A 23,477-nucleotide genomic window follows, 5' to 3' on the forward strand; every position below is an offset into this window, starting at 1 on the left:
TCCGTAATGACCTATACGGGAATAGAATCTTTAAAAAAGTGTATATATGTATATGTATAACTGATTCACTTGGCTGTAAAGCAGAAACTAACACAACATTGTAAACCAACTATGCTCCAATAAAAATTAATTAAAAAATATTTCCTGGCATTAATGCAAAGATTAATCTGGCTTCCCAGAGAAATACTTAAGTTTAAGAACCACTGAACTACCAGAATGGAAGAACTGAAGACAGGTGGAGAAACAAACCAGGTGTGAAATATTAGCAAAAACTAACATCTGCAAATAGAAGTCTGTTGTGGTACTGATGACATCCGTTATCCTGGGACATTCTGTGCAGACATCCTAGTATCACATATTCACGTTTCAGTGAAATAGTAATAGAACAACATACTAAAACAGTCTTCCAAGTAGAACGACTGCAGGTAATTGGAATAAGAATTTAAAAAAAATTCTGCAGGGCGGAGCGGGGGGCGGGGGGAACTGTTGCATTTTCCCCGACTTCCATTTGAAATAAATGAATTAATTACCATACGGTAAGTATCACAAGAGCCCAATTTTTATTGGCCTACCGTGGATAGCAAGACTTCTCAGCAGTCCACTCCCCAAATGAAGAAGGACTGCAAATATTCATTACTTTGAGATTATAAATATGTTCTTCAATGTAAGAAAACCGATCATAAAACCTCATGTTTTGGGGTCTTAAATATCAGTTGTAATACATCAAAACTGTAAAGGATATTCTGCATAGAGCGTCGTTAACATCTCACAGGCCAAACAGCCCTCTCAGAAACAACTCTGAAGGAAAAAGAGCTGTGCGTATATGTATATGTACTGTGTGTGTATACAAGGGCGAAAGAACGAATATGAGAGAGGGAACTCATATCCGCAGTACAACTGGTTGTGTAGGTAGGGTGTGTAATACTCCTTGAAGGAGAGAAGGCTGATGGTGGAGTTAAGAGCTGCAGAGGACTTTCCAAAGAGAAGACAAATGTGTGCGCCTGACGTGGTTCTAGAAAAGCTTCTTCCACAGGGTGGGAGTGTTGGTAAGGTATAGTGAGACAGATTTTTAAAGGGGAGAGCAGGTGACCGCTGGATCCCGGAATGCGTAGCATGGAGGGCACATCCACAGAACGTGTCTGATAAACACTTGCTGTTTGAATGAATGAACGCGTAGTCGATGAAGCTTTGGATTGGGGAAGGAGGCATGCGCCCGCAGAGAAGGTTCTAGGGGGAAAAAACGCAGAATACTGAGGGAAGGGGCCGAACCCTTAAGTGCCAGGAGGAAGAGAGATGGCTACCGGGTTCGCGAGGGCACTGACCAGAGAGAACTCGGTGCCGGGCCAGTTGACTCGGAAAGGGATGTCATCGCTGAGCTGGGGGAGCGCTCGGCCGCCGCCGGACGCCTCTAGGAGACCGCAGAGTACCAGTAACAGCGGCCCGCCTGGGACCAGACTCCGCGCGCCGCCGCCTCCTTCCTCCATCCTCCGCCGCCGAGTTCTCCAGCAGCCGCCACAACCCCCTCGGCCCACAGTGGAGAGGAGAGGGAGGAGGAGGAGGAGGAGGAGGAGGAGGAGGAGGAGGAGGCGGCGGGACTACCAAGCGCCCAGGCAGCCCAGGGCCCAACCGCCGCCACGTCTCCTTCCGGAGAGCACAGCAACACCGCCCCCGCCCCCCTTTGACTTCCCGCCACCGTTTCCGGGGCAGGCGGTATATCAACATCCGGGGCCGCCGAGCCGTCCGTCTACGGAAGCCGGGACGCCGGGCGGGCTTATCTGGTCGCACGCAACCGCAGTCTAGCGGCTGGGAGCGAATGCAGCGGCTTCCCGGGAGCGGACGCGCAAAGACCGGGCCTCGGACCAGCCTTTTCGGCGGCGGCGAAGTGGCGGCACGGAGAGCCGGTGAGTCTGGGAGGCCGCGGCTGTTCCCTTCCGCCACCCGCGCGGCTCTCCACCGGCTGGGCAGCGGCTTGGCCCTCATGGAGCAGCTACAGGAGAGTGTGAGCGGGGCGGGTGCTGGTCTTCAGATGAGAAAATTCGAGGTGGCGAGGAGAAGTGAGAAGTGGCGGTGTTCCTGACTGCTCTACCATCTCGTTGCTTTTCCTTTTCTCCGCACGTAGCATCTGTACACTTCATCTTTCCCGCTGGAAGTTTCTCTCCGCCTCTTTTGCTGTGGGCCGCGGTCACCTCACTACTTCAAGCTCCTGACTAACGCAGGGCGGGGGTTGGCTCAGTCTCCTCAGCCGTGGTTTCGGGGATACCCGAGCCGAGGAAACCTGTCGTTCCCCCGTATAAGAATACTGCGATTCTCCGAGGGTGGCCTAGACGGAGAATCTCCCTTGTGGGAAGGGCAGCTACATAGCTCAGCCCCTACATTTTTGCTTTACGGGGGTCTCTTTCATCCCAGAGTTGAAGTGTTGGGTTGCTGTTTTTTTAAGGAAGCCGATAAGTTGCTTTATGTGAGGTTCAGGGCCAGGTGAATGTGAGTTTATGAACTCACATGAGGTTCAGAGATCTCTGACTTTATTCAAAAAAGCACAAAGAGTTTTGGAATCCCCTCCCCATCTTGAAAAAAAAAAAAAGCCGTTGTTTCCATCTCTAATATAATGGGTTATACAGTGTTAGTTCTAGAGCACCTGTCATTGTCTTTCTGGAGGTGGGAAAAGCTAGACCTTCGTGCTAGATCTGCTAAAGACTGTGTCGTCCCTCGTGTGTCGTCGTCCCTCCCACCCCCTGCGCAATTTGAGCCAAATCAAAAAGCAGGAAGAACAGTCTGTTTTTCTATATTTTGTTTTAAAAATTTCCTTTTTTAAAACAAAAGGAATCCGCAGCATCAAAGAAAATTACTTTTTTCCAGAATTGAGGTGTTGTTCATTAATTTATTTATTAATGCTTAATATGTGTGCGAACACTGGGATTGGTAAATGGCAAATAAATGGGTCTCTGTCCTTTTTCTCTCATGGTCTAACAAGGGAGATTACACAGACAAATAATGGTAACCTATTGTGATATAATAAAGTAGTTAACATTTATATAGCATATCTTCTGTGCACTAGTGTAAGTACTTTATATATGTTATGAGGCAAGTACTATAGATTATACAGTAAAGAGGTGTTAGAGTGAAGATATAAAGAAGGGCAGAGATTGGACAGGAAAGGCTTCCCAGGAGAGGTGACATTAGAATTGGGGTTTTAAGGATTTATAGGAGTTCATCAGGCAGGTGGAGAAGTGCATTTCCAGCACAATCCTTCTAGATGGTCCGTTAGGACTTTTTGGTGTAGTCAGCAGATAGTGTGGGATGGAATCAACAGCAGGAGATTAGTGCTCTCTTAGAGGAACAGAGGCAGTCAGTTCAGATTAATTCAGTTCATTCAGTTCAAGATTAATTCCAAATGGATTAGATATTTAAATGAACAACAAAAAGAAAACAATAGAAGAAAACTTAGGAGAATAATTCAATGATCTTGGTGTGTAAGATAGGAAATCCTGAAGTCATGAAGGAAAAGAGATGTATTTGACTAAATAAAAATGAAAAATATTTGTCTGCCCTGGTTTAGTCTCTGGGTCTATAGTGATGGAAGCTGCCTCAGTAGAGCTTATGTTCAAGTAACAGATAAAAAACAAGTAAGATAATTTCTGGTAGTGGTCACTGCTGCTTAGAAACTAGGGTTGTGTGAAAGAGAATGCTTCTGGGATATGCTGCTCAGGTAGATGGTCAGACTTGTGTGAGGAAGTGACATTTGAGTTGTGACTTGAAATGGTGAAGAGGAAGCCACACAGCAATTTCCAGCAGGAAAAGCTTGGTGTGTTGGAGGGACAGAAAGAAGGCTAATGTTGCTGGCGTGTAAGAGCAAAGTGGTAGGAGATGGCCAGCTGGACACAGATCTCTAAGTAGGAGAGTAATGTGGCCTGATGTACATTCGTGAAGATCATTATGGTTGCCGTGTGGAAAATTGATTATAAAGAATGTTATTGGCTGAATTGTGTTCCCCAAAAGGATATGCTGAAGTCCTAACCCCTGGAACCTCTGAGTGTGAACTTATTTGGAAATAGGGTCTTTGCAGATGGAAAGTTAAGATAAGGTCATTGAACTCAGGTGGGCCCTAATACAATGACTAGTGTCTTTATAAGAAGAGGGAAACTTGGACACAGACAGAGAGAATGCTACGTGAGGATGGAGGCAGAGATTGGAGTGATGTGTCTACAAACCAAGGAACGCTAAAGTTTGCCAGCAACCACCAGAAGTTAGCAAGAGGTAAGGACAAATCCTCCCATAGAGGTTTCATAGAGATCGTGGCTCTGCTGACACCTTGATTTCAGACTTCTAACCCCCAGACCAGGGACTTTCCTGGTGGCACAGTGGTTAAGAATCTGCCTGCCAATGCAGGGGACATGGGTTCGAGCCTGGGTCTCGGAAGATGCCACATGCCGTGGAGCAACTAAGTCCTCAGCATGTGGGCTTAGTTGTGTGGCAGCCCTAGGAAACTAATGTAGGGGACAAGTATGGCAACAGGGAGACCAGTTAGGAAGCTGGTAGCAGCAGAGATGGGGAGAAGTGGCCTAATTTGGATGTATTTTTCAGCTACAGCATCTTGAATTTGCTGGTGGATTAGATGTGACATGTTCTTACAGAGATGAATTAATGATGATGTCTAGATATGTTTTATGAGGAACTGATGGTGCAGTTTACTGAAAGAGGGAAGAAAAGAATGTGGACTGATGGGAACCATGTGTTTTTGTTTGTTTTACTTTTTATTTTGAAGTGATTTCAAACTTATATAATAGTTGAAAGAATCAAACCTAGATTTCCCCAGTTGTTAACATCTTACATATGTGGTTTGATTACAGTAATAGTAATTTCTGAATCAAGGGTTCTGTTTTGGACATGTTAAGTTTTATTATTTTTTAAAATTTTTATTGGAGTATAGTTGATTTACTGGACATGTTAAGTTGTAGATATCAGTTAGACATCCAACTGGAGCTAACACATTGGTTAAATAAACCTGAAGCTCAGGTGAGGAGGTCAGAGCTGGAGTTATAAATTTTGGCGTTATTAGCATATAGATATACTGAAAGCCATGGTTCTGGCTGACATCATTTAGGGAAAAAATGAGGATAACAAAGGGAAGATGAGTCATTGCAACATTAGATACTGAACAGCATTGAAGAATTAACAAAATGGACTGGGGAGGTGTGCCCAGTAAAGCAGAAAGAAAATCAGAAAACTGAGATATCAAGGAAGTCAAGAGAAAGACGTGTACCATGGGAATGACCAGCTAGCTGAGTCAAGTAAATGCTGCTGAGGAGTTGTGGAAGATGAGGATAAGCAGGTAACCACTGGATTTGACAGCATGGAGGAGAAGCAGAGGGGAAGAAAGGCTTGATTGGATTGAAGTGGAGGCTTGTTTATGTGTTTGTTAAATTAAAAACATTATGTTTTTGCATTTCAGCAGAGTATACACCAGTTTCTCAAAACCTTGGCAATGTTGACATGTTGGGCCAGGAAAATCCTTTGTTGTGAGGGGCTATCTTGTGCGTCATATAATGTTTAGTAGCATACCTGGCTTGTGTCCACTAGATGCTAGTAGCAACCCCGCCCTCCCCCCTCCCCCCAGCCAAGTTGTGACAACCAAAAATGTCTGCACACGTTGCCAAATGTCCCTTGGCAGGCAAAATGGCCCATGGTTGAGAATCACTGGTTTAGACTTTTAAATGAGAGGCTTGAATATTAATGGTAAAGTTTTAGGCATTAGCTCACTGAGTGGGAAGATATTTAGAGGCAAGCAGGGGACCTTTCTAGCACTCTAAAAATTTTGCAGTGTAGTGAACACCTACTTTGCCTATAATGCCTGTTTGCGTTGTATCTTTGATGATTCCATAAGGCACTTAATCTTACATCGCACTGATGTCATCATTATGCAGTTATCATCATAGAGAATTTTGAATGTAAATATGTAGAAGATTGTCCTGAATCTGTATTAACCCCATCATTGCCTAGAAATTATTTTGAAAAAGTAGTCAATTACTTCATTTAATAGTCTCTTGATTTTTTCTCATGTAAATATGGTACAGAATACACAATCTTAAATTTTATTTTAAATTTCTGCTTCATGGATTCCAGAAAAATTCCCCTTTATTTGGCAAAACTACCCTTTTCTGCACACAAGGGAGTTAGTCTTAATGTGGCAGTTTTCAATTAGCTGCAGAACTACAGATCTGGGGAGAGATCAAGAAAGTTGTGCAGTTATTCATCTAATAAATGTGGTTTGGAAGCACCGTCCAAAGTACTAAGGGTGCTATAAAAATGACTTAGATATTAAAAAAAAATGACTTAGATATAGATCAAGTCCACCAAAATATTACCACCTAGGAAGGGAGATAGGACTTGTAAATAACTAATTATATTAAAAGTGAGAAGTGTTGTTAGAGAAGTACTGTGCAGATAAAGTATTGCAGACATTCAAAGGAGGGGGTGATTACCTCTAGCAAGGGATGAGAAGAAGGAAGCATGGAAACCAATAAAATAGTCTCGGCATTTGTATAGGACCTTAATGGATGGTAGGAATTGGATTTACAGAGTTGGGAGAGGCCTATACTAAGTGGATGAAAGAGCATGAACCCAAGACATAGAGAGCAAAAATAATTTGGTTTGAGTATAGAAAGAGGGCTTGGGAATGACATAAGGAATTTAATATGTGACAAGGGTGTCATTTCACTTTTGTGGGAAAAGGATGTTTTAATCAATAAATGCTGATAGTGCAATTTGCTATTCATCTGTAGGAAAACCAACTAGATCACCTTATCATAAATTACATAAAAAGTAAATTGTGAGAATTCCCTGGCGGTCCAGTGGTTAGGACTCCACGCTTTCACTGCTGAGGGCCCGTGTTCGATCCCTGGTCAGGGAACATAAGCCAGGCAGCGCTGCCAAAAAAAAAAAGTAAATTGTAAATGAGTTAAAGATATTTCCATATGAAGCAATTAGGAGAATATTCATATAATTGCAGTAGGGATGGTATTTTTTAGTAAGAAAGGAAATCCAGATACTGTAAAAGGAAAGATAGACCTGCTATAATAAACTTTTTAAAATTAGTAATTTTTAAAGTTAAAAATTATTAAAGTTAAAAATATGCAAACCTTTTGGCCTAGTGATTTTACTTTTTGGACTTTCTCCTTTAAATACAAAAGCCCTGACACATAAGGATGTATGTATAAAGATAATTCATTGTGGCATTAGCTGTAATGGCAAAAAAACCCCCTGGATATCTGATTTTCTAATAATAAGGCAGTGGCTGAATAAGTATATACAAACTCTGTACAACTGAATAGTGAGGTGGTTAGGAGCAGAGGCTCAAGAGTTAGGCTAGTGAGATTCTGATCCTACCTACTACATGTGTGACCTTGGGCACGTTACTTAACCTCTTTAGAGCTCAGTTTTCTTACCTTTAAAATGGAGAAAATAACAAATGTGAGATGTAAGAACTATTATGAAGATTGAAATTTATTATGTATTTTATTCATTTAATAGATGTGTCCAGGCACTATTTTAAACGCTTTATAGATATAAATTTATATAATTGATTTATTCCTTGTAATAACCTCAGAAGTTAGATTTTATTGTTTCCTCAGTTTACTGATTAGGAAACTGAAACACAGGAGAGGTTAATATGTTCCAATATAATTCACACACAGGTATAAAATTGTATATCTGTGCCATGTTATAAAATATGGCTGAATAAAACTAAATTTTTTTTTCCAGTTGAAATTTTTCTGAGACAGAAATGAGAACCAACCACTTGGGCTTTGAGTTAAAAGTTATCCCACATCTCTATAATACTTTCTCATTTAGAGATATAAAGGACAAAACCGATAAAAATAAAGACATTTGTTCAAATTAACAGCTGGTATGCAGTCTGAGGTTGTTTAACACTACTCCAGAGGCTGCCTAAGATAGTAATTGCCCTTTTCTGTTAATTTCCAATATTGATCTTTTTTCCCCTCCAATCACTCCTTTAAATATAATTTACTCTGTGGTAACAAGAAGACTTAAGAGGACTGGGATACACATTTTGGGAAAAATAAATGAAGAGAAAAGTTTGGCCTTCAGAGATTTTTGGTTAAAATACATCATGTACACAGGTGACAGAATGCCAGCAAATATCCAGGTGCAAATGTCAATATTGTACGTACTCATTTCTTAGGTACAAGGAAAAAGAAAGGAGATTGGAAATTTGATTTCAAATCAAGCTAGAATGTTTCTTTTTTTAATCCCATACTTTATATTTTTGTTTATGGTTTTTCCTAAGGATTTTCTGTTAAGAATTTTCTATGAGTTTTTAAAACTTCATGTGTACAACACCTATATATAACAATACATGTGTAGTATTCTTGTCAGGCCTGGGTATAAGAAAATTATCAAACAAATAAAAAATGTGGCTCATTCTACAAGACAACTGGCCTGAACCTTGAAAAAAATCAATGACTAGGAATAAAAAGATTCCTCTATAACCAAAGATGTATACTACTATCACATCTTAGAAAAATAACAATGATTTCAACTTTCACCATTTTTTTTAAAAATAAATTTATTTTATTTATTTATTTATTTTTGGCTGCGTTGGGTCCTCGTTGCTGCGCGTAGGCTTCCCCCCGTTGCGGCAAGCGGGGGCCACTCTTCGCAGCAGTGCGCGGGCTTCTCACTGCGGTGGCCTCTACTGCTGTGGAGTACGGGCTCCAGGCGCGCGGGCTCAGCAGCCGTGGCTCGCGGGCTGTAGAGCGCAGGCTCAATACCTGTGGCACACGAGCCCAGTTGATCCGCGGCATGTGGGATCCTCCGGGACCAGGGCTTGAACCCACGTCCCCCGCATTGGCAGGCAGTCTCCCAGCCACCGCACCACCAGGGAAGTCCCAACTTTCACCATTTATTGGCCTTTTTTTCCCCCATTCAGGATCCAATCAGGGGTCATGCCTTGCATTTAATTGTTGTCATAAAGGCTGTTTTATTTTTATTTTTATTTTTATTTTTTAAAAAAAGTTTATTGGTGTATAGTTGATTTACAATGTTGTGTTAGTTTCAGGTGTACAGCAAAGTGAATCATTTATGCATATATCCACTCTTTTTCAGATTCTTTTTCCATATAGGCCATTACGGAGTATTGAGTAGAGTTCCCTGTGCTGTACAGTAGGTCCTTATTAGTTTTCTATTTTATATATAGTATATATATGTCAATCCCAATTTAAAGTCTGTTTTGAACTATAGCAGTTCCCCTCTGCCATTGATTTTAGGGCTCACTATTTTTTTTTGGTACTACTAACAAAGAAAATAACCACTACCAATTAAATTTATGGCATGCCATCTAGTGTAAGACTCATCTCAATTTCAGAAGTCTTAAAATGAAATAAATATATTAATAAAATATGGCAACTTGCCCAAGGTCATAACACTGGTAAGCAGTGGAACTGGATATCAAACCCGAACAGTCTTGCTCCTGAATCCATTCTTTTGGCCACTTCTCAGTGTTGCCATTTTGTAATCAATGAGTTATTGCATGTAAGGCTTTTTCAGCATAGTGCCTTAATTACATATTAAATATGTAATATGTGTTAGCTTTTATTATCATTTTCACTGCTTCTGCAGTTGGCTACTACTATATGTTTATAACATCTACGTTCTGTGACTTTATTCAGTCTTTCTGTGCTTTGTTTATAGGTTGATTCTCAAGCATTGAAAACCTATAAACTTTACAATATTGTAATTATGCAAGTACAATTCAGTATAAAATCAAGAGGTGTGATTGGAACTTCAGAGAAAGAAATGTAATTGTATTAATCCTCTGCCACTTAAAGTGTCCTTTTAGCTCCCTAAAATTAGTACTATATTTGCTAAAATGAATCCATTTTGTTCTTGAAGATATATTTTGAGCTCTCAAACACTTTGTTCTGATTTACACTAGTTGCTTTCCAAGTCTGTTGCATATCTATCTATCTATATTGGGTCTATCCATCTATCTTTATTTTTTTTGGGTACCTCTCCTGGGTTAAATCTACTGTTTTATGTTATTCTGTGTCCTCCTTATCTCACATTTCCCTCTCAGCTTGTTGGGGTATAGCTACTTACAAGTAATTTTTTGGGGAAAAGATATAAAGCAGGTAATTTAATTTTCACAGACCTATATGCAAATGTATTTATCTTGCCTTCTCAGTTAATAGTTTGGGAATAGAATGCATAGTTCAATCATTTTGTTTTGCTTGAAACTTTGAAGACATCATTCCTTTGCCTTTTACCATCTAGTATATCTGACGAGAATACTAAAGCCAGTCTAATTCTGCTTCTTTTTTGCAAGTAATATACTTTTTCCTCTGGAATGTTTTATTAGACTCTTTTTCTTTATCATTAGTTTTATCATATTTTATGAGAGTATTTCTTTCTAGATGTGGATCTTTTTTCATTTTTCCTTCATTGCACTCCATGAGTCCTATTTGTTCACTTCTTCAATTTTGTTCTCCTTCATTTTCTCTGTTCTATTCAGAATACCATTTAGATAGATTCTTCCAAACAGAGAAAAAAAAAGACAAAAAGAAAAAAAAATTAGGTAATATGGAAGATCAATTCAAGAGATCTATTTCCTTTGACTATCAGTTCTCCTTTTTGAATGTCTTTTGTCAGTGTTTCTTTTTTTTCCTGTTTCCATAGTTTCCAGTTGCTCATTTTTAATAGATGCAATGTCTTCATGAATTTCTTTGAGGATAGCACTTACAAACTTTAAACATTTATAAGTTTAAAAGCTCTGCTTACTTAAGGTGAGTTGATTATTTTCACCCTTTTGTGCTTTTGCTTTTCCTCAAAAATTAAAAAAAAACAAACAAAGGATTCTTGAACTCTTTGTAAGTGAGCAGGGTATCAACTGTTGTGCCTCACTTTAGAGTCCATGGGTGAAATGCAGGAAAAAGCTGCCTCTTCCTCTTCGCCCTCCACCCTGTGCCCAAGTAAGGAAGGCTTTGTTGTGGAGCATGAAGATGTTCTAATGCTTTCAGGGTAGATTGTTAAATTAAAAAAAAAAAAAAAAGTTGTGGTTTTAGCTGGAAACCAGCATTGTTGCTGCTAGACGTTCTGTGTATAAAGGAGTGAGATAAAAGGTTTGGCTTGGCTATCTAATATACATATTATAAGAATCCTGATTTTTGTCCTACAACCCCCTTCTGCTGTATCTAGGTTTGGTATTTCTTCAGACTGCTGGCAGGAATGGCTTCTGCATGGCTGCAGCTTTATTGTGTGTACACATGCATATAGGTGCACCTGCATGTTTGTTCTAGACTGTGGTTTTCTCTGCACTGGCTTAATCCTCAATATAATCCCATCTGCTCTCCTGCCAGAATGCATGAATGCACTTCAGTGGGATTTTGCTAGGAAGTGGAAGAAAATGCATATGCTTAGTTTGTCTTACACAGAGTAGGTAATTGATAGGTATATGTTGAATAAATCAATCAATGTTGTTGAGAATATTGGGTAAAACATACATCTGTTTAAATTTTTTAAAATTATGACTTTAGAATATGGGTAATTAAATGAATCTTTTAAAAAAATTCTTTTAACTTTATCCTGTTTCACGAAAGAATCTCATTGGGGTTAAAACTTACCAGTGGAGGTACAAAATGAAAAGCCTGCCATCTCTCACTGTTTTTTTTTTTCCCCAAAAATTAAAGGCCTTAATTCCATTTTGTTCCTTTTTAGTGCTTAGCACAGTGCCTGTCATGTTGTAAGTATTCAGTGATAGTTATTATTAATGTTTGTTTAAGTTAAACTCTTTTTGTCTCTCATTGGGGCATAATATGTGTAAAGTACTTGGAATAGATTTTGGCATTTATAGTAAGTGCTCCATAAGTGTTAACTACTATTCTTTGATACATGAGCAACAATTTATTTTTTTGTGTGAAGCTTTCTCTGATCTTATTAGTTTGAATTAACAATTTGCTTGTCTCTATTCTGGTTGTATTTTATGTCCCAGCCTTTCTGGTAAGTAACATTGATTTGCTGGCTTGTGTGTCTCTCCACCAAATGTGGTTCTTGATAGCTGGGAGCTATCTTTTTTATCTTAGTAGTCTTGCTGCATAGTGATTGCTTGCCACCTATCATTAGTCCCTCTTTTTTGCTAGGTCTTAATGGTTGAGGAGGATGGTGTGACTGGAACATGGGGGGTGTGCATTAGTGGGAAGTGAAATGTGACAAATATGCTGACACCAGATTGTATGTAGCTGAATACCAGATTAAAGAATTTGAACTTCATTTTGTATGCCCTGGGAGGCATTTTGATTACTGACTAGATTAGTTTCATATTTTAGAAAGATAATTCTGAGTACAGAGAAGAGAATGTGCTGGAAAGAAGAAATAAGATTGGAGGCAAAGAGAAAGTGTAAGAAACTCTTGCTCTTGCTGTATTATAAGGTTCTTATTTTAGTTGAGAAACCTTGCAGCTCATACTTGAAGGATAGGTCTTACCAACACGTAACCTTTTAAGTCATATCACAGATAGGCTTCAGGGCTTCCCTGCTCACTTTGCTTTGAGTTATATAAAATTATATAAAAATTTTAATAAAATGCTAAAATTTATTATAAACAAGGAACACAACTACATTTTGTAAAAATTGTGAAAATATTTTCTGCAAAAGCCTGTGAATTGGTGATATTTTAAACTTGTTTGTTGTATTTTCTGTTCTGTCCATTGTTCAACATTTAATGTGTATCATGTACAGGGAAGTAATGTGGGACAAAATTTTTCTTTGGGAAAGGAGATGAATTATGTTTTTAATACACTTAAGTTTCAGGTGTTTATATAGCTCAACTGGAGGTACCTTGCATATAAGACGTATAGATTTGTAAAGAGTTTGAGGAAGTAGGCTAGAGATTGGTAGTTTTCTAAATAAAGATGGTAATTGAAGCCTAGGATTCGATGAGTTTGTGCATCTGATAAACAGTAGTCAAAGATATAAATAGAAATGCAATGAAATGTTCTGCTTTTTTGGCCTTAGTGATATGGTCACTAGTGTCTGATGCGTCAGAGTTGTAAAGAAGGATGAAGGACCGAGATCTTTGGGTTGAATCAGAAAGGGGTCATTGGAGACCTGAGACTACACTGATTGGGTGGAGTACAGCAGAGTAAAGTTAGATTGGAGGGACACTGAAATGATTTGATAAGGAAATAGAACACTGTAGTTTAAAAATTCCTGCAAAGGAAAGGAAAGCTAGAAGAGTGAAAGAAATTGTAGGGTTAAGTGGTGGTTTTTCCAGATGTATGTGCGTTGGCTAACCATTTATAAAGACAGGGAGGTTCAGTACAGTTAAATAAAACTACCCAGAAATTGGTACTGAACTATATAATTTTTTAGAAAGGTAAAATGAACCTTAAGAAGAATTAAACAACCCTGAAATTCAGTAAAGCTAATTTTCATCATATAAATTTGACATTTAGAAGAATAATTTTAGTACTTTTTCAGGAGTTCAAATTCTTTGAAGAGTAGCCACAGGATTAAAAAATCATTTGCTAATCGTTGAATTTTTAATGTGTGCTTAGGGTGAGTTTATTTTAAAGCTTTAGAAATTCATAAAAATAGATCGTTAAGAGCTGAATAAATTCATAGAAAATATAGTCACAGTATTTTTGTTGAAAAAGATAGGCATAATTGGAATACCCTATTTGTTATGTAGATTTTGACGTGATATGATGAGAGGGAATTTTAAGCACATTTATCATATAACTGACTTAGAATCAGGGATGTAAATTATAGGAAGATGATGCTTACATTGATATTCACAACTGTTCCAAAGTTATAATTTAAAAAAGATATGTTTTTATGGAAAAGAGAAATCTAATATAATAGAATAAAATGTTGACTATAAAATGATTTAGAATCAGTCCTGAAGGAATAGATCACCTTCATGCTTTCAAATATTCAGAGTTGACATCACAGCAACCTTTGTTTCCCTAAGTGATAACTTTTTATGTATGCAGGTGGTATCTAGACTGTGCTTACAGTTCTTGGTAGACTGAAGAGTGAATGTGTTATTTGTGTGGGAGTGGGGAAAGGAAATATAATAGTGGCCTGGAGTAGGAGTAGAAAGACCTACTTTAAAAAATCTACTGCATTAGAGATTTACATTAAAAGTTTCTTTTCTCTATGTAGGGTTTACACTCATACTTTTCTTGAATTCCTAAAACTGAACACCTAACTAATAAGATTTATTCTCTGAGGAATGAGAGTCTGAGTTATGTGTGTATGATGAGGGCAGAAAGAGAGAGACTGTTTTGAAAGTGAGGTCCAAGGGCTATTAAGAGACTTGCAGTTTTGCTTACAAAAATAAGTTATGCTCTAGATAGCTTAGTACCTTTATGATTCTTACTAGCTTGTGGGCTCCAAACCCTAGCTTCTCTCTAATTCAGTATTGTTTATCTTCTCCATTTTAGTCAAGTTTCTCTCCATCCCAGTGAAAATGAAGGTCCCTGTCCCTGGGCTCTTTGGATCATGGCTTCCCTATAAATGTTGATGGTATACCACATGTGTATTTTCTAGTTAACTTCTAACTGAGAGTCTAGAAAGACACATAAATGAGGAACCCAGAGTAATCCCTCTCTCTTGATATTTCATAACATAATTATATATTATATGGTAGAAGAGTCACTAAGGCTGGATCTCTGAATACACCTATGTCATTCTGAGCTATGGCATGTGAATCTTGTATAGGCTCATTATATTCATGGAAATCTGTATGCATCTATCAAAATTAACATCTCTATGTAACAAGTCACGTACTATGTCATTACACAAAAAGTTAAATCTTGTTTACCTCTTGAAAAAGAGATGTAGGTTAGTAAAGACAGTTAAATTCAAGTGGATTTTTAAATATATTGTAGAAAGATCTTGTGCTTTAGCAGAGACATGGACTTCTGCTGCTTACTAGATGTGTAATTGTGTGCAAGTTACTATGGAAACATGCTCAGAGGATGATTCTGTATGTATAGTGCCTAGTACATCCTTATGAGGTATTCATTAATGAATGTTAGTATTCTTCCTGTTGTACAGGACAAGTGAAATGCCTTCTAGAAAACTAATATTGAAAATTTTGGAAAATATTTAAAATAGTTACGTAGCTGAGTAAATTATCAAGTAATGTGTTAACAGATTTTAAAACACCTGAAAAGGACTACTGTTCCTACTATGTAGGACAGCTTTATTTTATTTTACATGAAAAACTTCTGTACTAATTATTAGTTTCACATTAGACTTAATGTGATACTGAAATTCTTTTCATGTTGACTATATATGAGAGACTATATGTCCTGTTGAGAAGGATATCACCTATAATAAGAAATAATCTGATTAGTTTGAATCAAAGTTACTTTTACATGAGTTAATAATGCACGTATATGTCTCCTACTTGAGTAGCATCATCAGCACTATTTAGTGGATACCTTTAGGTGACAAGATGTAAGAAGGAAAAAAAAAGCTGTGTAGCAAATTATCAGGTAATGCCACTTCTTACTTTAAAAAATTACAATTCTAAACACCATTTCAAACAGCAAACTTTCATTATATGTTTCTGTTAATTTGTAATATCAGATAGCCCATCTTTGTTTTTTTTAAGTTTCAGTATAAGATTAATACAAAGTGAGTGACAGACTAGACTACATTGTTAGTAGACATGATTTGTATAATTTGTGCTTTTCTAGCTGAAAGGGTTTTTTCCATGTAGTAAAATACATTTACTCAAAAATGGAGAGGTATAGTACATTATAATTCCAAGGAAATTTTTATATTAAAATGCTATTTTTTGGCTTAAATTGGAAAGGATTTCATTTAATACCTAAATAAGGAGATTCACATTCAAGGCCCAAATCTTGTCTATATTACCAAACGTTTTAAATTACATGTTAAGCTTATTTATTTTAAACCATGATTACAGAGTTGATGTATGGGAATATATTGAAGGTATAACCTTATTATATTTACTGGTCTTTTGGTTTAATTCTCTACAACTTCAAAATAGTACTGTGATATGAAATAACAGAATTATATTTATTGAGATAAAAACAAGTTCTGAACTGAGTCCTTCATTGTATTTTTCTAAAGAACTCACTTCTCATGAGCAAGTATTTAATATCACATAGCTGGAAAATTATTATATTATTGAAACAAATTTTTTCTTTAACTATACCCCAATATCTTGAATATGTATGTGTTTCAGGCCACTTGCAATTAAACTATAAATTTAGATGATATCTTGACTACAACATTAAACACAACTAAGATTTTCAAGTAAACACATTTACAGATCATGATGCCATTGTGCTGTTCTCTGAAGACTAAAAGCTCTGCTTGTTTGGAAAAGTCAGTTAGGTCTTTTTAAGCAATTGAAGTTCTGTTTTCCTTCTAAACGTTCCTTTACTAATTTTTCCAAAGAGAAAAGATGCTCATCTGCATCTTCTGGCACAAGGCTTCTAACAGAATTTGCAAGTTCAAAAAGATATTCTGTATTTTTTCCACTTGGACCAGCTGCATTAAAAATTTGTTCAGCAATGTCTTCCAGAGGTGCAGGACCAAGATAATTAGGATTATCACATGTTCCAATATATAGCAACACAGTGAATGGTTCTGTTGTGGAATCTTTTGGATAAAAAATGACTGTTGTGGTCCTGTAGCCTCCTTTCTCTCTGAAGTCAAGGTATGCTTTTACTTCTTCTTCCTTTCCTACTGGCAGTCTGTAAGCAACACCCCATACACAACCCTGTTGAAAAATGAAAAGAATATATTATTTAGTTTTTACAAGGCTAAAATAGGTGAAGATATATTATGATGTAAGAAAATATCTTGTATATTCTTAGAAATCAGTGCAGTTTTGCTTCACTTAATGTGCACTGAACAGGTATATACTAAACAGTAAAGGAAATCAGCATTTTACATTCTTCAATCTGAATAAATGATTTCCTTGTATACCAGGATATTTATCTTTGTTTAAGTTTTTCAAATTATGTCTTTTAACTAATGGGACTGAAATTAAAATACCAGGTCTTCATTTAGTCATTAAATATAGTTCTAAAGCTTTAAATCCATTAACATTTCACTGATGGTATAGGGGCAGTAGTTTCCAAACTGCTTCAGGGAGTGTTGTAGCCACCCTGAAGCCTACTTCAGGGCTGTCTGGATATGTGTTGGTGTGCTGGCTGGGAGGGGTTTGACCCCCAACCCCCTTCAGCTGGAGTTGAGCATCACTTATATATTAGGTGTTCCCTTATTTGCAGAAAGTGTTCTGTATTTTAAAAGCTCTGTAATAAAGTAGTCAACTATAAAGGCGATAGGTTCATTTATTTGTTCATTTCTTCACTGCCTAAACTTTCAAATATCCTTTGTAAATTACTCCATCCAGAATACTAAATGGCAACCTCTTGGTCAAGAGAGCCCATGAACAGTGTCAGTAAAAGCAGTGTACTTCAGCTGCAAAGATTCTTTGTAGTATTAATAAAATATCTGTGATATAAGCAAGATTTATAGTTTGTAACACAGATTTTCTAGTTTCTTGACAACCTTTAATTATTAACTTGATTATTAAACTTTAGGTTGCTAAGCATTTTGAATAAATTAACATTCTACAGAAACAAAGTGGTTTTATTAACTCTAATTAGGAGTTTTACTTACCAGTTTGAAGCCATTTTTATAGATGCTTTTCCATAATGTAAGTTATGAAAGTGTTTCATAATTTCACCATTCATCTGCTGTTGCTAGCTGCTTGATTTTATATATCAAAGTCCTTTCTAAAGTTAAATATTTAACTTCATAATATAAAATTTGGATCTCAGTAAAATGATAGAAAATATTTAAGAAACAGACAACTACCAGGTAAATAAAAGTTTTCTAGTGCTCTAAACTTTTTAAAAAACCTCTTGTGCTCTTGATAAAATTAGGCAGTAAAGAAAGTGATAGTTCATGACTGGGATTTTTGCTGAAATATTAGAATACTAGCAAATGTGAGGAAAGCTTTAGGGTTTCGTTTGATTCTTAGTGGTAGTCTGTCTGAGGGCGGGCTCCATTAATTTCAAAGGAGACCACAAAATTCTCAGTCAATAAACTCATCGAAAAAGGAAAAATGAGACTATATGCCATTGGTTTTTTGTTGTCTACCCTGAATTCTGTATTCCAACTTTTCCCAACAGATGAAAAGAAATACAACAAATACGGAGAGGAATTCTAGACTCAGTGTAGTTCAAATTGTCTGTGATGACTGCTAATAAAATTTCATTGATTATTAAAACTGAGAAACATCTTAACATTTTATGATTAAAGACTATACAAAAAAGAATAATTATACCATACCGCAGGATCTTCAACAAGAGTCACAACTCTTCCAGGCTGTTTTAAAAAAAGTAAAAAAAAAAAAAAAATTTTTTTTTCCCGAATTAAAGTTCAATAACTGAGCATTAGCAACTTACTGTTGATGTGGAATATTTTAACTTTGTTTGCTCATAGTAAGCATTTTTTCAAAAGTACTTACTTTTTATGATAAATTTTAAAATGAATTAAGAGAGTCTACCTTATCCAAATTATCTTGGCCTTTCTAAAAGATTCTCTTTAATTTGTATATAATAGGTATATTATGTTCACTTAGAATGGATATATTAAAAAACACACACATGTGACTAAGGCTCATCTAAAATGAAAAGCAAAAGGAAGAAGCAATTATAAATAAATGTTCTGATCACTTTTTTCTCTTTAGGAAAAAAAGATTGCTATAGTTTCACTGAGGAATCCAGGGTGCTTTCCTATAGGGAAGTGGTTCTCAAACTTAAGTGTAGATCAGAATTACCTGGAGGTAGTTCCTGATTCTGTAGGTATAGAACAGTCTAAGAATTTGCATTTTTTTTTTTTTCCAAATACAATTCCTACCTGGTGCCAAAGTCTGTGTCTACTGACATGTTATCATTAGTGAGAAAGTTGAGTTGTAAGCCACAATTTTACCTACTTGTATGCCTATTGTGTGGCACATAGTTAGCTTACATCATTCAGATACTTGTGTCATCCTTGTTGCTATTTCCTTCTAGTCTTTGTCCATTTGTATAGATAATTCGTAATCACGGAATGCATGGAATTTTGGATTATGTTTTTTATTTAATTATATTTTCCTGTTTGTCTCCTCATCCATTTCAATAGTTGCATAATATTCTACTGTCAATGAACTATAATTTAAACATTCTTGTATTGTTGGACATTTATACTTGTTTTCTATTTAAGATAATGCTAAAGTAAGGATACATATATTGGTGTGGGTCATGTAGCTATTGCCATGTTACCTTCAATATCAAAGTGAATATGAAGCTATTTATTGAATACCTATTCTGTGCTGTAGAGAAGATAAAACCTTGATTCCTGCTTTCAAGAGCTTATATTGTAATTCTGGAATATGAACTTAACATGTGAAATAGGTAGAGAATACTTAAGGGCTATGATGTATACTATTTATTAAGTGCAGTAAGAATTCTGAGTCTTGGGTGGTCAGAAAGAAAGACAAAATTCTGGCAAAAGGGCACTGTGACTCATGATTTATGAGTGAGGGTCTAGAAGCAGGATTACACCAGGCCAAGTGTCTGACTTTAGCAAAGGGTCCTCCATGTATGGAAGATGATTCAGAAACATAACTGGAGAAATAGGATAGAGTCAGATTTGAGATTGGAGTTGAAACTGGGGACAATGGAAAAGAAGAAGCCACTGAAATTTGGGAGAAATAGGAAATGAAGAGCTACTGTAGCACTTGAGTAGTAGGTGACTGGCATGATAAAAGAAGTGCTTTGGGAAGACGGGTGTGGTAAAGTATATAGTATGCACGTTCAAGTGCGAAGGAGGTAGACCGTGCGTAAGAAATGTTAGTGGTGGAGGGGACAAGTTCTGCCCTCCACCTTTCCTTGCTTCCCCTTTCACCAGACTAGTCACCAATTCTTGGTAGCTCTATCTTCTGATTATCTTCTGAATCTGGTTTCTCTTCATCCTTCAGTTGCCTCCTTAGGGATTTCGCTGCCTGCCTCCAGACTGTTCTCTACTTGGCCCTAGATTGACTTTCTGGTGCAAAAATTGGGCCACTCACTTCTGTGCTTTGAATTTTTCAGGGTTGTAATATTCTACAGGATAAAATAAAAATTCTTTTGCATGAGTTAACTACAAACCTCATTACTTACCACTTTTCCTCTCAAGCTGTAATGAATTATTTATAACTTTTACAGACATTCACATCTTTGGATATACCAGTTCCCAGTGTGGAATGAATGCCTTTCCTTCTTTAGAATCCCTTGGATATCCTCCCACCACTCTCTCCATAAAGGCTTAGCTGCCCAGACGACTTTGCAGCAGCTCCTTCTAAACTCTCATTGCTCCTTTTATTCATTTCCCTTATAGCACTTATCCGGTATTGTTGTTTGCATAGGTGTCTCCCACTTAACATGTGAGTACTCAGTAGTAATTGTTGAAAGGAGGAGAGGTAGTGAAGTCCTGGATGTAGGTGGTGGCAATTGAAACAGAAAACAAAGAGCATATATAGGGAGTCATTAAGGGAAAATAGATTTGTCCCTGTGACTGCTTATGGATGAAACAGACATGGACTATTGGCACTACTTATATATTTACTCAGAAATATTTTCTAAAATTTAAGCTGTTTGTCCCTAAAATAAAATATATTATTGGGAAACAATGTAAATTTGTAAATGCACTTAAATGTTTTTTGGGGATATTGAAACTGAAGAGGGGGTCTTGGAAGCTGAATGGGACTGGAGTATGCTGTGAAATATGAGTCATGATGGGTGCTTTCATTGGGTAATGAGTAATGTTTCTGATCTACATCTAGAAAAGTGAGGGATTTAGTAAATATTCATGATTATCTCTTGTGTTAAAATGTTTTCTCTTTTTGAAATTGAAATATATTCTTTCTGATATGAAAATTTTTTCACATTTAAATAAATCCTTAATTTGATGAGAACTGGCCAGTTTTGTTAGAAATAAATGAGATGCTTAATTAAACTTAGGAAGATACTAAAGTTAAATGAAGCTAAAAAGAAAGCATAATTTAGTAAAGGAAGTAAGTTTGGTATTTTTCCTACAAATGTCACATTGCAGTATGTGGAAATGAGTCCAACATTTGTTTAATAATATCATGTTTCATATGTAATGATCATATGCTCACTAGGAGCATACGTTGCTGTAAAAAACATAGTCCTATATAGCATTTACGTTATTCTAATTTGCTAGATATTTCTGTAGCCTTTTATATTCTTGTCAGACAGTTAATATTTATAAAAGGCTGGTGATCCATTATAATAAAAAATGTGAAGTAAGATAATGTTCTTTCCAGTTTTCTTAATAGAACATTATATTTAGAAAATGTTTAGTGCCTTAGGCTTTCCTTTAATATGCTAGGATGGATTCTTTAAATAAAAGTAGGTATCAAACTATTAGCCATTGCAGTTTTTTCCCCCAAATTTCCTGCCCTATATTTTAGTATATTTAAGTAAAAAGAGAGATATTGGCTTTTATAGCTACCTTCTTCTTTTTTGAAGACTCATGAACTGTTGTATTGGCATGACAATTTCTTACCATCAGTTTGTTTTGACAGTGTACATAACTCATGCTGTGTAACAAACATTTTGGATGAGACTAGAGTAGTAAAATATGCTATATAACCGTGTTCGTAAGTAATTAATACTTGGTCATTGAAATTGAAGCCTGGGTTAAGGCATTCTTCTTCAGAATGGCAGTTTTAAGTGCTCATATCTGACAACTCAAAAGGCATTTTATTTAACTTAGTTCTTTAAAGTCTTAAATATTATTTTATAACACTCTTGGAGATACCTTGGCCATGAAGTTTCTGTTGGCCTGTAAATGTGCATTTGTGGTAAATCACTCCTCTGTTTTCAAGTCATCTGTCTACCTTAAAGCCAAGTTCTTAATTCACCAACTCTAGCTGAGGTAGAACAGCTTCTAACTTTTTGTGATTTTCATCCTATGTCTCATTGATGAGCAGGTGCGAACTACAGCCTTCCTCTCTTCCCTTTTCCATGATGCAAGACTACAGGTATTTCTTTGGAGTTAACCTCAATCTCTTGCTACATCTGATTTCTAGCATTTTAGATACTGTGCTTTTGAGCCAATATTAATTTCTTTTTTAAAAAAGTGGTAATCAAGCTCATATAACTCTGAGTATTTTAGAGAATATGTAAGCAATTAAACACTTTGTACTCTTCTAAAAGTTAGGAGGTTAATTATAGTAAGTGTTCAACTTATCCAAATTATCAGTTACTCAAAATTTAGTTTTCCTTATGGATTAGTTGTTTTGCAGCCAAAACGAGGCTGATTTGCATAAGCAGTGAGCTGTTACTCTCTCTCTTCACGTATATTAAGATAAATGTCTCTGCATAGCTGACTGAAAAATGGATCAAAGAACTTACATTTTGCATTTATAATTTAGAGGAGAACCACTGAGAAAAAAAACATTAAAATAATGCTGGATATAGTATTGGTACTTTGCTATTTAGGTAACAAAGCGGGACTCACTTAACTTGGGAAGTACCGGACAACCAACGTGATCAAAGTAAGGTAATTTTGGAAACTAGTTCTTCTGTGACCTTAGGTGTCATAAAATAAAACCTTTGGAAAGATACTAAAAAAACCCAGAAATAACATGCACGTTTAAACTCAAACCAGTCAAAGCCTGGCAGAATGTAGAAATGCCAATAAACTTAATTGCTAAAAAGCTGAATTTGCTAGTTGATTTTAGTATTTCAACTCCGTGGTGACAGGAAGGTTTATCTTCCCACCTTTTGGGGGGGCAGTAGTTTCCAAGAGATGGGGTCCCCTCCCAGCACGTTAGCCTTGTGCGAGTTTACGCCCACGTTTCTTCCTCTTCAAGAACTACCTACCACCAGCATGTCAAGCGGCTTCGGAAAGACTGCCTTTGGTTTGAGAGAGAGTCGGGGTCAGGTGGCCGAGAAAGGTGCACAGAGAGAGGTAGCAGCATTATAAACTATTCCATGAGTTTACTCGGCCGTTGGGGTGTAAGTCCCGCAGAGCTGGGCCACGAGTTGGGGAGCAGTGCGCCGGGGTCAGTAAGTGTGGGGGACTGGTTGGCGCCTCACCTTGCCAGGAACCCCGCGGTGGTCGATGCTGCCCTGCCAGAAGCGCCTGCTGTAGCCTGAGATATATCCAACCACCTTGTCCTGATAGGGGAAGTCCACCTTCCAGATGAGGGACCCGTAACCAAAAACCCACATCCTTCCCTTGCTCTTCCTCCTTGGTGGCGGCGGCAGCAGCGGTAGCGGTGGCGGCTGTCTCCTTGGCGTGGTCTCTGAGCTGCAGGCAGGGACTACAGCTTTCCGGACGCAAGAAACCGGCTGCGCAGGCGCAAAGTCTGCACTCCCTGCTTGGGGCCGCAAAGCACACTGGGACTTGCGGTTC

At 37.2% G+C, this 23,477-nt stretch overlaps 3 protein-coding genes across 10 annotated transcripts in view; 1 reads left to right on the forward strand and 2 right to left on the reverse strand.

Annotated features, from left to right (window-relative positions):
* Positions 1-1,666, reverse strand: part of ERLEC1 (endoplasmic reticulum lectin 1) — a 43,107-nt gene extending 41,441 nt beyond the window's left edge. For all 6 annotated transcript variants that reach the window (XR_009506578.1, XR_009506580.1, XR_009506579.1 and 3 more), the window contains exon 1: positions 1,323-1,666. Coding sequence is in view for 2 of the 6 variants with exons in the window: in XM_059943357.1 (XP_059799340.1) it covers positions 1,323-1,484 (162 nt within the window). In the remaining 4 variants the exon portion in view is untranslated. The remainder of the gene's footprint in view (positions 1-1,322) is intronic.
* Positions 1,667-1,706: 40 nt separating this feature from the next.
* The window catches only part of ASB3 (ankyrin repeat and SOCS box containing 3), a 93,193-nt gene continuing 71,422 nt past the window's right edge, over positions 1,707-23,477 (forward strand). Inside the window, exon 1 of one of the 2 annotated variants that reach the window (XM_059943353.1) lies at positions 1,707-1,901. In XM_059943353.1, coding sequence (XP_059799336.1) covers positions 1,814-1,901 — 88 coding nt within the window. In that variant the 5' untranslated portion in view covers positions 1,707-1,813. The remainder of the gene's footprint in view (positions 1,902-23,477) is intronic. The other variant, XM_059943354.1, reaches the window with a different exon arrangement.
* Positions 16,071-23,391, reverse strand: CHAC2 (ChaC glutathione specific gamma-glutamylcyclotransferase 2). 2 transcript variants are annotated; one of them, XM_059942784.1, is made up of 3 exons: positions 23,159-23,391; positions 18,360-18,395; positions 16,071-16,776 (listed from the first exon to the last, which is right to left on the reverse strand). In XM_059942784.1, the coding sequence occupies exons 1-3, from the start codon at positions 23,291-23,293 to the stop codon at positions 16,381-16,383; spliced, it is 567 nt and encodes a 188-aa protein (XP_059798767.1). In that variant the 5' UTR covers positions 23,294-23,391; the 3' UTR covers positions 16,071-16,380. The 2 variants fall into 2 exon arrangements, with proteins under 2 accessions (XP_059798767.1, XP_059798768.1); XM_059942785.1 differs by lacking the exon at positions 18,360-18,395.

The sequence above is a fragment of the Balaenoptera ricei genome, chromosome 13, assembly GCF_028023285.1.
Source record: "Balaenoptera ricei isolate mBalRic1 chromosome 13, mBalRic1.hap2, whole genome shotgun sequence".
Classification (NCBI taxonomy): domain Eukaryota; kingdom Metazoa; phylum Chordata; class Mammalia; order Artiodactyla; family Balaenopteridae; genus Balaenoptera; species Balaenoptera ricei.